This window comes from Gossypium arboreum, chromosome 8 (genome assembly GCF_025698485.1).
Source record: "Gossypium arboreum isolate Shixiya-1 chromosome 8, ASM2569848v2, whole genome shotgun sequence".
NCBI lineage: Eukaryota > Viridiplantae > Streptophyta > Magnoliopsida > Malvales > Malvaceae > Gossypium > Gossypium arboreum.
Window position 1 is genome coordinate 3,344,924 of NC_069077.1, and position 16,063 is coordinate 3,360,986.

The following is a 16,063-nucleotide window of genomic DNA, read 5'->3' on the forward strand; positions in this document are numbered from 1 at the left end:
TAATAATAATAATAACGATAATGGTAAATATAATAATAAATAATGTTAAAACAATAAAAAATGGTAAAAGTAATATAAAAACTAAATTAAATCTGGAAAAAGGATTAAATTCGAAACAAAAATGAAGTTTTGGGGTCAATTTTAAAAGAAATAAAGGGAAAAGGACCAAAATACAATACGAGCGTAACCTGGAAGGACCAAAACAGAAATTATTCCTTCCATCGAAACGCAGCGTATCAGCGGGGACTAAATTGAAAAAGCGCGAAAAATTATGGGCTAAATTGAAAATAAATTGAAACTTAATTGCAAAGTAATAAAAAGCGGAAGGACCGCGTGCATAAATAACCCCTTAAACAAAAACACTCGGATCCTCTAGCGGGTCAGGTCGGATCGGGTTGGATGGGCATTAAACAACGCCGTTTTGGGGTTAAAGGGCAGCCTCTAAAACGACGTCGTTTTGGGAGGCTATAAAAGGCCAAAATTTTTTAAAAAATTTCATTTGCAGTAGCGAAGAGAGAAAAAAAAAAAAGAGAGAGGGAGCTGGGGGAGGCGATTTTCGGCCACAGGGCCGGTCACCGTCCGGTCATCGGACCATCGCCGGCGCTGTAACACCCCTCGCCCGCATCCAACGCCGGGACGGGGTTCGAGGTGCTACCTGACTTTTTCTAACACTTTCATACTAAACAGGGCCATGAAATCTCAAATAATTAAAAACTTTTTTTTTCACATGCAATCATCCCTTATGCGAGCTTACGAGGCCCAATACATGCATTCAGGCGGTTCGGGACCCAATCGAGAACTCATGAAAAACTTAGAAAAATCTCTTGCGTTAAGGCTTCACACGCCCATGTGCTCAGGCCGTGTGGCCAGAAATAGGCTAATTATCAAGCCTTTTGTCACTCTCACACCACATGCATAGATACATACTTATCCAATAACATACAACGTGGCATAAATGAGCTCTTAAATATCTACAAACATGTTATGCTCAAGTTATTTTCTTATGCAATAAATATTATAGAATTTGCCCATATCATTACCACATACTAGACATAACTATCATTACATCGCAAACCATTCATGAAGCATTATTAACTATTTACCAATCACTTAATCCTGCATTAGTTACTAGCTCATCAATGAATCTCAATTCAATCTCTAGGCATACATGTTGTAAGCCACATCACAAGAGATAATAACATACATGCATAAGAATAATCATATGGGCCCATAACGTCATTAGCCGACATAGGCCAATTTACATGACTAATACTACCTTAATAACAAGCCAATGCCTTTGGCTAAATCATAATATTACATACTCACATTAAAACCCTATACATGCCATAGACTCGAATCACTTGAGTTTACTTACTCCGATATAGTTAACTCGATAGGGTGATAATATCTCTGACGGCCTCCAACCCGAGCTAACCTGGAAACTCTAAAAAACATGGGAAAGAATGGGGGTAAGCTTTCGCTTAGTAAGTTCATATGAAAACAATAAGCAACTCATTAACTTGTTTTATCAATGTTTACAACATATTCTCAAGTTCACTACAAGCTGTCTTCCTGAGCAACAGTCACTAAATTATTTATATCTGGAGCTGCGAAACTCCAAATTAAGTTCCGTTAATTTTACCTGAAACTAGACTTATTTATCTTTCTTTCATAAAATTTCCAGAATTTTTGGTTAAGCCAAATAGTACAGTTTATCCCTCAAAGTTACCCTTGATTCACTGTCTGACAGTTCCAACCCTTCTGTACTAAAGTTCGATTATCTCATAGTACAAGACTCGAATAATGTTCTCGTCTATTTCTCTTGAAACTAGACTCATATTTCTACTTACTATTTTTTTTCTAGAATTTTTGGTTGGGCCAATTAGTACAGTTTATTAGTTAAAGTCTCCCCTGTTTCAGGGTATGACCACTCTGACCCCTGTCCACTACAAACTGAATTTCTCCCTATAAAAAAAATACCAAAGACCATGCCGTTTATTTCCCCTAAAAATAGACTCAATAAGGAATCCATGCATGTAAGGTATGACTCTTAATAATTTTTGTAAAAGTTTTGGTGAATTTCTAAAGTCAGAACAGGGGATCTCGAATTCATTCAGACCCTGTTTCACAAGAATTCAAATATCACACAATATGGAATTCTTTTTCTTCCCCTTTTTCTTTCATGTGAAAATAGACTCATTAAGCTTTAATCTCTTATTTTATTCTGCCTCTAACTCATTTTCCACTATTTTTAGTGTATTTTCAAAGTTACACTACTGCAGTAACTCAAATCTGTCAAGGCTAAATTACTCATTCATGATCATTGTTCACAAAATTAATACAACATCGTTTGTATAATCATCACCGAGACATTCATATCACATTTTCATTTACTATCTTACCATATTGTTGTTATGTCGAGTTTTCAACCCGAGGGTTAAGTACATACCTGTTCAAAGTATCCATTTCACAACATTTACCAATACGTCCCTTTCATCTCGAGTATTCCTCCATTTGAGTAGAATTTTACCCGTTGAACACATCGGAATATAATTCGGATATATGGAAAGTTTGCACATAAGTGCCACATATGTAGCCAAGCTACCATGTAACCCGCCCATAAGTGAACTCGGACTCAACTCAACGAGCTCAAGCGTTCGCATCCATAAGTGAACTCGGACTCAACTCAACGAGCTCGGATGTCTAGTTACATCTCACGAACTCGGACTCAACTCAACGAGTTCGAACATTCGCATCCATAAGTGAACTTGGACTCAACTCAACGAGTTCGGATGCTCAACCATCCTAGTGACATGTCACTTGTATCCTAATCTATTCCTAAGGTTCAAACGAGATTTTCCTCGAACACATATCCTTGCCATCTTCCGTAAAATACCGAAACCAATACTCGGTAGCACTTTATATTTTAACAGATAATACACATAACTTGCATTTTATTCGAAAATAACCACAAAGCATATATTTCGTGATAAAAAATCAGCATATCATATATTTAACATCAATAACTTAAAAATAACAATTATGCTACATTATTTACACATGAACTTACCTCGATACCACAAAGGTGAAAAGGACATACTCGTCCATAAATCGATTTCTTTCCGTTCTATGTCCAAGTCTCTATTTTCATCATCTATAACATCACATTTAGCCTACCAATCAGTCACAATATTCATATGGGTCTAAAAATCATATTTTTACAAATTTTCATTTTGACCCCTAAACTTTTGCATATTTTCACTTTTTCCCCAATGCTCGTAAATTAATTTTTATCACATTTCTTTACTCCTTGAGTCTAGATGAACCATTTTCATAACTATAGCAACTCATAATTTCAACTATTTTACACATTTACAACTCATTTTACAACTTAGCAATTTAGCCCTTTTTAGGGTATTTTCATGCAATTTCTTTCACAAAAGTTGTTTATTAGACAACTAGGACTCATAATCTTCCATAAAAACACAGAAAACAACACATTTACTCTCATGGTAAAACCCTAGACTCTTCATCATTTTGCAAACTAATCCCCTCTTATAAAAGCTTATGCTTTAGGGGTTCCAAAAATACAAAAATCATCAAGCAAAGACATTAAAATCACTTACAAGCAAGGGAAATATGTTGCTGAAATTTTCCAGCTTCAAAACCCTTTCTTTGCTGCATATTTCGGTGAAGGGGAAGAGAAAAATGATAGCTTTTTCTTCTTTTTTTTATTTGTTAATAATTAAACTATTTTGTCTAATTTTGACTTTTCAACTATTTTGTCTCCCATGGCCTGCCATCACACTTTCAATGGCCTAATTTCACTTTAAAGACCCCCAATTTAAGATACAAGGCAATTTAACACCTTTAGGTATTAAAATACAACTTTTACTTTTTACGTGATTTAGTCCTTTTTCGAAATTGGACTAGAAATCGCTAAAATTAATATACCAAAATTAACATGCACTTATAAAATCATATTATAACACATAAAATAATACTAAAATAATTTTTTCTGGCCTTGGAATAGTGGTCTCGAAACCACTGTTCCGATTAGGCCCAAAATCGTCTTTGTTATAAGTATTTGGCCTTACCCACTCACTACACTGATGGTAGAAAAAGGTAAAAAAAATTCTTCTTCTTCTTTTTATTTATCTATACACAAATCCAAAAAATGAGAGGAACTATAAAAAAAAAAGGAATTCGAAAAATATAAAGAAATAAAAATCACCTTTTGCTCCTGATTTGATTCTGTTTTTGGATCGTTTTTGTTGTTTTGATTATATTCTCTTGATCTTTGTGATGCTTGAATCACGATTTATGAGTATTTGTATTGAAAACTATCATTGTATTTTGAACTATTTCTATTTTTTATTGATATTAAAAAAGAACCGAACCCTCCAATGGTTTGTTCATTCGGCTTTTATAGCCTATTTACAAGCTGTTTTTTCTATTATTTTTGCTATCTTTTCCTGTTTATTGCTTGCGAATACCACTTGAGGCGCGAGGGCGATGCACGTGACCTTGGCAGAGGTAGGTGGGGAGGTTCGGCGCTACAGTCAGTGCAAGTGGCTAGGGTTAGGTATTTTTGTTTTTTTTCTATTTTGGGTTTGGGTTGTGGGTTATTTGTAATTAAATGGGTTAGGGGTTTGTTTTAGGTAATTGGGTTTGATGTATGTTGGGCTGATAAGTGGGTTGTATTGGGTTAATGGTTTTGAAAGGGGTTTGGGTATGTTTAATGGGTTTTGATGTAAAGGGCCAAAATTGGCCTACAACATTCATCACATGCTATAGATGGAACGTAGTGCAAAACTCTAAGGTTAGCTCCGAATAGGTGGGCTCGATAATTGTAAAGAACCGATCCCACGGGGCAGTATCGAGATGGAATCGAACAAGGTGAACAAGGTGGACCTGCTCTAAAGCGGCCTAGTCCATACATCGGCCCATTCCCAATGGTCGTACTCAAAGAAGTTGGAACAAGTCATCCTGTGGGCTGGAGGAGAATCGAAGTAGAGGGTGACGAGCTTCAGTCGAGACGCTCGAGGAGGTTGCGCCAGGACCCTTCCGCTTTTTCGAAGAGGGGACGACAATCTTCTTGCTTCGTGTGTTTGTCATTGTGTGCGATGAGTATTGGTTGGAGTGTCTCGGTGATGACCGAGTATTAGTGGTTGGCGCGATGGGTGGACGGCGAGTGGAGCGTCTGGGGAAGTGGGTTGGTGGCTATGTGTTAAGAGAGAAATAGGGAAGAAAAAGAAGAGAAAAGGAAAAGATAAAGGGGCAAGGAGGTCGGCTGTAACACCTCTCGCCCATATCTGACGTCGGAACAAGGTTTGAGGTGCTACCTGAATTAAACAATAATAAACGTATAAAACCGAGTCATAAATCTGTATTTCAATTAAAAAATTTCTCAAATTTCATCTTTAAGTCCTTAATATGGACCTACGAGGCCCAAAATATGCTTAGAAAGTGATTTAGGACTAAACCGGGAACTTTGGAAAATTTTCCTTGAAAATAGGGGCGCACGCTCGTGTGGATTGGGACATGCCCGTGTGGCCTACCCGTGGACGATTCTGTAACACCCCAAACCCGACCCAGACGTTATGGCCGAACCTGACGTGCCACATTGGAGTTGAAAACCCACGTTCCATTTTAGTGTTTTAAAAACCATATATTTTGTTGAGTTAACAAGGTGTATGGAAGCTGGGCACCAGGTAGGTATCTGAGAAAGAGGAGGTGAGCCATGAAGGCTACTTAAGTACCAAGCTCTTTAATTGGATCCAATCCTAGACATGCCCACAACCATAACCACACTTTGTTATACCGAGTTTAAATTTGTTTAAGTGGACGTCTTTGATAAATCGATTAATCATAGTGTTGAGATATTTTGAAAACAAGTATCGTTTTGCAAACACGTCCTAAGTCTAGCCCATTTGAATAATTATCAACTGGTTTAAAGTTATTAAAATAAACTAATCCGAAAAGAAATAAAAGAAAAGTTAAAATGGCCTTATTACAACCCAAAAATAAATAATAATTAAAGGAAATTTAATAAAAACCAATGCTTGTTTAAAAGCCCAAAGACGATCACCGTGGCTACTCTGAATCCCCTTCAGCCCAAGTCCCCACATCAAGGCTCACCTGCGAGGTTAAGGAAAGGGGGTGAGTTTGGAAACTCAGTGTGCAAAGAAGGCCCTTTCGAGCCCAAAACAACAACACTGTTGGGCCTAAGCCCAAATCCAATCTCAACATGTCTTGGGCAGTAGCCCTTTTCATATTTCATATTTCATAACACGGGTCAAGCCTTTTTATATTTCATATTCTTGGTCAAGCCTTTTATCAGAAACGGTATGGCCCATAGGCCCATTTCAATATCACATGTAATGTCAATGAGAGAATGCAAGCCCATTTGGGAGACTATTCAACCCACCATCCGCTACTCTCCACCCCGTACCAACCAACACACCATGCGGGATTAACTCGACCCACCCCAAGCATAACTCTCCCTTGGCAAGATAGTTGCTTTATCATATAACTTGGAGGCCTAGCCTCTTTTAATAATCGGGCAAAGCCCTTTTAATAACTGGGGCATAAGCCCTTTATCATAACTGGGGCATAAGCCCTTTATCATAACTGGGGCATAAGCCCTTTACACTTTCTCCATCCATATAAAAACCCAACCCAATGCATTTATGAATACATCATGTGCATATCATACATATCATGTGCATATCATACATGTCATGTGCATATCATACATACCATGTTTATCAAAATCCCATGTATTAAATTCATATTTAAACCCTAGGGGTATAATGGTCATTTTTACCTAGAGGCAAAACGGTCATTTTCATATTATAAGGGTAATTCTGTAATTTTACCAAAAATTAGGGTTTCCATGTTCATTAACGGTTACTAACAATTCATGTGTGCAAACAGTGATTCTGGCCCATTTTTAGCGAAATTGAGTTATTGGGCCTAAAACCCTTAATGGGCCCTACATAGCCGATTTTGTCATCTAGGCCCACTTAGCCTATATTCCATATGTCCAGCACGTTGCTGCCACTGCGCCACAGGCGCTCGTTATGTTAAATTATACCCGCAACTCCTCTTAACCCTTATTCTAGCCACGATCTGCATATTTAAAAAAAACCCAAATTAAATGACGCGCCTTGAACCCAGGCTCCTCCTAGCGTCCTCCTAGCGTCCTTAGCCACTGGGCAGATGCTGCTTGTGCTAAAACTCAGCCTTAACCTCACGCCTTGATTCCTTAAGAGGCCAAATTAAAACAATTTTTTCCTAGAGTTTAAACACCAAAACAACAATACTTTTATAATTATTATCTTTTTTTTTCCATATAATAATAATAATTATAATAATTTTATAAAATTTCAAATATCAATAATACAATAAATAATAATAATTTTCATAAAAAATTTTCAAACATACTTACAAGAATATTTTTCTAATAATAATAATTTTATCTCTTAATACTAATTAAAATTTCATAAAAATTTAAAATATCCATAATAATAAATATAGTAAAAATTTTCTAGTAGTAAAAATTCTTTCTTAAACGATAATAATTAAAACTTCTTAATTATTCAGGTTTTCTTCTATCCGAATCCCAGACTCAAAGCCCAACTCTTCTAAGCCCAATTTTTGGGGCGTTACAGATTCTGACTTTACCACACGGCTTGGGCACACGCCCATGTGACTTGGCCGTGTGAAAACCTCATTTGTCACTATTTTTAAGCTATTTTCACATATTAAGCACACCTAATTTATGCCCAAAACATTGACTTATAAATCTTGATCAAATAACATTCTTTTATCCATTTCTTTTACCTAAACACAATTATACACTAATAGAACCTAACCAATCAATTATTTCAATCCAAAATATGTATATTTCATTTTCAAACACATAACATCACATTTAACATACTTTACATATTTAATCATTCACACAATTACATTATCAAATCAACTCCTATACATGCCATATAAATCAAAAAGTTGTTTAAAAAAATCTACCAGAGCAAATCTGGTGTGACCCTTGATGTAGATCCGATCCTCCGTATGTATATAAGTTAATCTACAAAACAAATAACATACACAAGTAAGCTTATAGAAGCTTAATAAGCTCATAGGCATAATTACACAAATCTTACCAAATATTGTACATAATCATATATCTATTAGCTTATCTAATTTATCCTGCAAATCACAATTTCATTAATAAACTCATTTGGATAATTTTCAGGTTGCTATTCATAAATTTAACTCCCTTGGGCCCATTTCTCATTTACTTCCATTGTCAAATTAAGGATCAATAAAGGAATTGAGTGCTTCATTATCACATTGCCATTGTAAACTATGGACTTTCACATTGTCACACATCACACATTGAAGCCATAGCCCTACCATGGTCTTACACAGATCACATAACATACCGATGCCATATCCCAGATATGGTCTTTTACGAAATCACATTATCACATCACACCGATGCCATAGCCCAGTTATGGTCTTATACGGGAACGCGAATCACATTGTACCGATGCCATAGCCCAGTTATGGTCTTATACGGAAATACATATCACATCTTTTCTGTCAATTTATTATGGTCACAGAATGGAAGCACTCAAATCCATTATTCCAAATAATATGTATTTTTATTTAAATACTATTTCATACTTTTTACAATTTAATAGTATTCATCTACAATAATATACTTAAAAACTATAATATTTTCATAACAAAACATTAAATTTGCCATATGAACTTACCTGGGCTAATTTGCAAAAGTCGTAGAAAGTTAGGGACTATTTTTGAATTTTCTCCTTTCTACGATTCGCTTCGTTTTCTTGATCTATAATTATAAAATCATTCTTTCATTAGCATCAATTTCGATTCTATTCTATTTCAAAACTTATGCCCTTAAATTTTTGAAATTATACTATTACCTTAAACTTTTCAATTTTTACAATTTAGTCCCTATTCAATTCATTCATCAATTAAACTAATTCCTTTCAAATATCATTTTATCTAAATACTACAAACTACTTCACAGCCTTTGACATTCAAAGCTTCATCACAAAACCCTAATTCCAACAACTTTCACAATTAGGTCCTAAAATAAATTTTTATGCAAATCTCTTCATAAAATCATCATATAATGAAATTAAAACCTTAATTCCATGATAAATCATCATAAAATTTCAGCACTTATTCATGGAAACTTTCAAAATTACCCATGAAATAAAAAACTAATGAATTAAACAAGTGGACCTAGTTGTAAAAGTCTCGAAAACACAAAATTTACAAGAAATAATCAAGAATTGAGCTTACATATAGTAAAAATATGAGAGACCAGCTTAAAAGTTCCACTGATGGCTGCATCGATCAGTTGCCTTATTGAGGGGTTCACATCATTGTAAAAAGTCTGGACCTGCAGCCATAGAGGTAACCCGTGGTGAGGGCACCTTCTCAATAAGTCTTTGTATCTCTCCCATGCGTCATAAAGAGTTTCTAAATCCATCTGCACAAAAGAAGAAATATCATTCCTTAGTTTAGCCGTTTTAGCCGGCAGAAAATATTTTAGTAAAAATTTTTCGGTCATTTGTTCCCAAGTAGTCAATGCCTTGCATCGTTCCTTTAATCGTGTCGTCAAAACAAAAATAATTGAAGCTGATCTGATCGTTGATTCAAATACTTATTTGATGAATATATCACTTGGCACCCCGAATTCCGATATTGTTCCTATAGCTAATACAGGAAGTGATCTTATTTGGACACAATGCAAGCCTTTTTCTAAGTGTTTCAAGCAACATGCTCCAATTTTCAACCTTCATAAATCATCAACTTACAAAAAGATTTCTTGTTGTGCACGTCAGTGTAAGAATCTTCAGGGGAGCTCTTGTTCTATTCATAATTCTTGCCAATATTCAGTCTTTTATGGTGATAGCTCCTTCTCTGGAGGCAGTATTGCTGCGGATAAACTCACATTGGCTTCGACAACCAGTAGGCCTATAGTTGTCCCGAACATAGTCATCGGATGTGGACACAACAACAGTGGATCATTCGGTGAGAAAACCTCGAGCATCATTGGCCTCGGACAAGGTGAACATTCACAGGAAAATTCTCGTATTGCTTGTTACCTTATTCCAAAATTGGGAAGTCATGAACTTCGGTTCCAATGCCATAGTTTTAGGGCCTGGTGTTGTTTCAACCCCAACAGCTAAACCTTCCTTAACACTTACTACTTCGTAACCCTAGAGGCCATCAGTATTGGTACTAAAAGAATAAAGTTCACAGGAACCTCTTTTGGATCCGAAAATGGCAGCATAATCATCGATTCGGGCACTACATTAACTCTACTCCCAACGGAATTATACTTGCAACTTGAATCAGCAATGTCTAACCAGATTAATGCCACAAAGATTGAAGTTCTAAAGGGTTATAATTTGTTATGCTATGATGCTCGAAACGACATCGAGATTCCCGATGTTACAGTGCATTTCACTGATGTCAACGTTAAGTTGAAGCCATTGAACACCTTTGTTAAGCTTTCAGACACTGTTAGGTGCTTCAGCTTCTATTCTGTTGAAGATTTTGCAATTTATGGAAACTTGGAGCAGGTTAATTTCTTGATTGGACATGATACTGAAAAGCGTACAGTGTCGTTTAAGCCTACTAATTGCTCAACAATCGACTAATTTGTAATATTTTAGTAGATTTATGTTAGTTTATATTTATATTTGTTTTTTACAAATGATTCAGGTGATTATCATCATCCATAATGTCCGTAGTAACTAATTATTTAATGATTTTTATTATAATTAAAATATTATAATGTCCTATTTAAAAAGTCGTCGTTATAGATATAGAATCAAAAATGATAACGGGAACATTGCAACTAGAACAAACATTGGTAAATAAATTCTTAAAGAGTTTATTATGGTTGTAAACTATTTTGATGTTAAGAAGATCTATTCAATTAGGAAAAAAATTGTCAATTTATAAATAAAATTTTATTAATATTTAAAAAAATTAATCTATTTTATAATAGATAAATTATAGTTAAAAATTGCATCATATTATTTTATTTCAAAATTATTTTTAACTATAATTAAATGATGAGATTGTTATATTTGTATATATACCTTTTAAATTAGATTATAATATCTATTACTTTTCAATTAAAAATAAGATAATTTTATCTTTATATTTATATAGACTATTCTTTTAATTATATGTATTGTGAAATTATAATTTCACTTTCGTTTAACTTTTAAAGTTTCAGTGTCATGAATGGTTTACTAATAATCTTGTTATTTGTTTTGTTATTCTTAACCACACATTATAATGTATATGTTAAATAGAATTTATGGCGTCAAATAAAACTATAATAATATTTTTAAGTAGGTGAAAAGAATAATATTATGATTATAAATTAATGAAAAAAATTATATTTAAAATTAAAGTATTCAAAATATCATTAAAATTGAGATGTCTAAGTTAGGTGAAACATGCAAGATAATGTTTTTAAGTAGGTGAAAAATATAGTAAGTGTGATAAAAAGCTAATGAAAGAAATTTATAAATCAAAGTAGATGCCACCAACAAACAAGCATTCTTCTAAGCATTCAAACTATATCTCACTTACTGTTTATGAGCCATTTCCAAGCTATTCTAGGCCAACCTACTTCTCTCTTACTTATCGTCAAAAATGAAGTTTCTAGCTCCTTTTATTTTTCTTACCTTTCAGCTATTTGAGGTTAAGGGTCAATTTGTTCCTGCTTTATTCATATTTGGAGACTCCATTTTTGACGTAGGAAACAACAATGATCTTGTCACCCTAATAAAAGCTAACTTCCCTCCTTATGGGAGGGATTTTGTTGACCATGAACCAACAGGACGATTTTGCAACGGGAAATTAGCTTTAGATATCATTGGTTAATTCAATAAACTTTTTATTTATTTATTTATATTGTTTATATATATATATTTATTTAACTAATAGTTTTTCTTTTTCTTTTTGCTTTTAAAAACACAGCTGAGGGACTTCGCTTCACAGACCATCAGCCCGCTTACATGAATGACAAGGCTAATGGGGAAATGTTGTTGATTGGAGCCAATTTTGCATCAGCTGCTTCCGGTTATTATAATGCTACAGCAATTTTATATGTAAGTAAAAATGAAACAAAAACTTGTCTTTATTTCTCTATTTCCCTACAGGCTTTTAAATATTTATTTCTTACAGAATACCATCTCTCTGAGTCAACAGTTGGAGAACTACAGAGAGTATAAAAATAAGTTGGTGGATATTACGGGAAAATCTAATGCTTCTTCCAGAATATCTCGTGGAATCCATCTTATTAGTGATGGGAGCAGTGACTTTCTTCAAAACTATTACATTAATCCTTTATTATTTACCACCTATACTCCAGACACATTCTCAGATATTCTCCTTAACTCATATGATCATTTCATTCAGGTTTTCCCTAGCATCTTTTTCTTAAATTAAAAACAATACAATTTCATGGTTTTCTATTAATAAATGAAGTTTGTCACAGAATCTGTACGAGCTTGGAGCAAGGAGAATTGGAGTCGCGACTTTGCCACCACTTGGGTGCTTACCAGCAGCAATCACAGCTTTTGGGCATGGCAACAATCAGTGTGTGGCTAGGTTAAATAACAATGCGATTTCATTTAACAACAAGCTCAAGCACAGGTCTCAAAGGTTAACAAGAAGGCTTTCTAAGCTTAAGTTGGTTGTCTTAGACATCTACAATCCTCTTTACACCCTTATCACAGAGCCTGCTGAGAATGGTAAAGATAATATTATTATATATCTTAAATACTTACTCTATATTATTTCAAAAATCTGGTAGCATGAGTAAAGCTTCACTTCTAAGCAAGAAAGCACTAATAATTTAAGCATGTGGAAACAGGTTTTGCAGAGGTAAGAAGAGCTTGTTGTGGGACTGGATTGCTTGAAACGTCAATACTATGCAATCAACACTCCATTGGAACATGCTCCAATGCATCTCAATATGTTTTCTGGGATAGCTTTCATCCTACAGAGGCGGCAAACCAGATTTTAGCCCAAAAACTCATTACTAGTGGAATGTAACACCCCAAACCCAGCCCAGAAGTTATGGCCGGATCCGGCATGCCACATCAAAAACGTTAAAAAAAAAATTCCATTCTAAGTCCAGAAAATCGTACTTGATGTTCAAAAGATTAATTCATTAAGGATTAAAGTGAATGGAAGCTGTGCACCAGGTAGCAAACCGGAAAAGAGGTGGTGAGTCCATCGGACTGCTTAAGTACCAAGCTCCCTTCGGATCCAATCCTAGACATGCATACCGCCATTGCCATACCTTAACGTCATGGATATTTCTAGAAACCGATTTGATTAAGTCATTTTAGGAAAAGTGATTAATTTTGGAAAATACTTTCATTGCGGAAGCTTTGCTTGTTGTCGTGTTATTTTGAAATCAATTGTTGTTTTTGAAAAGCGCCTAAAGCTATCCAATTTCAACAGTTAAAATAAGTAATACCTATCTTAGTAATACATATTAAAACCATCAAAAATAATTAAGCGGCCTTATTACATTTAAAACCCAAAACTTCAAACGTAAATAAAAGGATGTCCAGTTCACTAGAAGAAAATCAAACTTTCGAATGGGTGGCCACTCGAATTCCTCACGACTCCAAGCCCACTATGGTTGGGGATTTCTGCGTGGATGAAAATAAAAGGGGTGAGTTTGGGGAAACTTAGTGTGTAAGGAAAACCCATTCAAAGCCCAAGTCACTCAAGCCCATTGGGCCTAAGCCCATTCAGTAATAAAGTGGTCTTGGGCGAGCCCTTTTAGATTACAATAAACGGGCCTTAGCCCTTATTCAGATAATAAGATGGCCCATAGGCCCATTTCAAAATACGTGCAACATCGGTAAACATATGCAAGCCCATTTGGGTAATAAAGTGGTCTTGGGCGAGCCCTTTTCAGATTACAATAAACTGGGCCTTAGCCCTTATTCAGATAACAAGATGGCCCATAGGCCTATTTCAAAATACATGCAACATCAAGTAAACATATGCAAGCCCATTTGGGTAATGAGTGGTACTGGGCGAGCCCTTTTCAGATTACAATAAACCGAGCCTTAGCCCTTATTCAGATAACAAGATGGCCCATAGGCCCATTTCAAAATACATGCAACATCAATAAACATATGTAAGCCCATTTGGGAGACTACTCAACCCACCAACCACTACACTCCACCGTACCAGCCATACACTCCATGTGGGAATAGCTCAACCCACCCATTTAACACTCCACAGCTTGTAGCCTTGCTTTCGATTATCGATAAATTGAGGCAAAGCCTCCAAGACGTGGACAAGCCACTTTCAGACTTCCTCCGTCAATATCCCAATCCCATGCATCGATAATAACAACATGGCATGCAAGTAAATAACAACAATCAAACATGCATTTAGGTCAATTTAACCCAAGGGGTATTTGGTAATTTATCTCCTAGGGTAAAAGCGTAAATTTTTCACTTTTAAAGATATTTCAGTAATTTATCTATTTTAGGGTTTTTCATGCATATTCCTACCTTTCACGTACTACGTAATCACGCATCGAGGGTTTTTTCTTGAATTGGGCCTGTTGGCCCATCATTCCAATTTTGGCCCATTAAGCCCAAAAATATCGAGGCACGTAAATCATGCACTTTGCGGTCAAATTTTTGCAGTTTACAAAAACATTAATCGATTTACCTCACGAGCATTCGCACACTCGCAAATCTACAAAATACCGGTTTTCGGAATTTCGGCTTTTCTACTTTTGCCGATCCAGACTAAGAAAGAGGGTGTTAGTTACAAACCTGTTTGCGACGATATGCTGACGAGATCCACACACGAACCGCCTACAATTGGATTACTAACACGTTAATCTAACTATTCAAACACGAACTACATATTAACCCCATACCATATTCGGCCAACCACACCTACAGATCATAGTAAGCTTATAAGAAATCAATAAGCAACTCATTAACAAATTTTTGTCAATGTTTATCACATAATCATAATTTCACTGCAAGCTACCTTCCTGAGCAACAGTCACTAAATCATTTATAACTGGAGCTAAGAAACTCCAAATCAAGTGCCGTTAATTTTTCATGAAAATAGACTCATATATCTTCTATCCATAAAATTTTCAGAATTTTTAGTTTAGCCAATCAATACCAGATTTTTCTTAAAATTTCCCATGTTTCACTATTTGACTAATCTGAACACTCTTCATTACGAATCAATTTTCTCATTATACAGAATTCAAAATATGTTCTCGTTTATTCTATTTGAAACTAGACTCATTAAGCTTTAATTACATAATTTATTCAGCTTCTAACTCATCTCTCACAATTTATGGTGATTTTCCAAAGTCACGTTACTGCTGCTGTCCCAAGCAGATTTATTACCAAATCACTCTTTCACACCTAACTTGCATGCTTGTTATTTAAACATGTATATCACCAATCAATCATCACATATCTATGATTTTACTTAAGTATAATCTCCATTTCATCATTTTAAAGCACAACATGTTAGCCGATTTTTCCCCTTAGCATCTAAGGCACATGAATGCTCATTTGTTTGGCTCAACTTCACCTATCTTCCATTTTTCATCAAAAGAACATGAAACAACAACCATTTCCTTCATTTTAATTCATGACTAAATGCTCACAACACAACTAAAAATCAAAATATACTTCAAGAGTTAAGGTAGAATCAAGAAGAACTCATAAACCTCAAAATAGAAGCAAGGTACCAAGAACTTACCTTCAATTTTCCTCCTCCTAATGACCGAATACTCAAGAGCTTTCTCCTCTCCTTTCTCTTCTCTAACTTTCAGCTATGATGAACAAAGATGGACAAAACTTTGTTCTTTTCACCCTTTTTTCTTTTAATAAAACTTCATATTTCATCCATTTAATTCTTTAATACAAAAGACATGAAATTCTTATCATGAAACATTTACCTAACCCAT

General features: G+C 35.0%; 1 protein-coding gene, 1 long non-coding RNA gene and 1 other non-coding gene across 3 annotated transcripts; 2 read left to right on the forward strand and 1 right to left on the reverse strand.

Annotated features, from left to right (window-relative positions):
• Positions 1 to 1,088: 1,088 nt before the first annotated feature.
• Positions 1,089 to 3,725, reverse strand: LOC128279370 (uncharacterized). Its single transcript, XR_008269422.1, has 3 exons — positions 3,627 to 3,725; positions 3,071 to 3,154; positions 1,089 to 1,444 (listed from the first exon to the last, which is right to left on the reverse strand). It is a non-coding gene; the product is annotated as an uncharacterized LOC128279370 (long non-coding RNA).
• Positions 3,726 to 9,470: 5,745 nt separating this feature from the next.
• Positions 9,471 to 9,577, forward strand: LOC128280351 (small nucleolar RNA R71). The gene has a single exon (XR_008270531.1). It is a non-coding gene; the product is annotated as a small nucleolar RNA R71 (small nucleolar RNA).
• Positions 9,578 to 9,725: 148 nt separating this feature from the next.
• LOC108465487 (GDSL esterase/lipase At5g22810-like) lies at positions 9,726 to 13,140 on the forward strand. Its single transcript, XM_017765811.2, has 7 exons — positions 9,726 to 10,195; positions 10,349 to 10,643; positions 11,773 to 11,959; positions 12,061 to 12,191; positions 12,268 to 12,501; positions 12,581 to 12,836; positions 12,959 to 13,140. Exons 1-7 carry the CDS (start codon positions 9,726 to 9,728, stop codon positions 13,138 to 13,140), a joined length of 1,755 nt encoding a protein of 584 aa, XP_017621300.2.
• Positions 13,141 to 16,063: the final 2,923 nt, after the last annotated feature.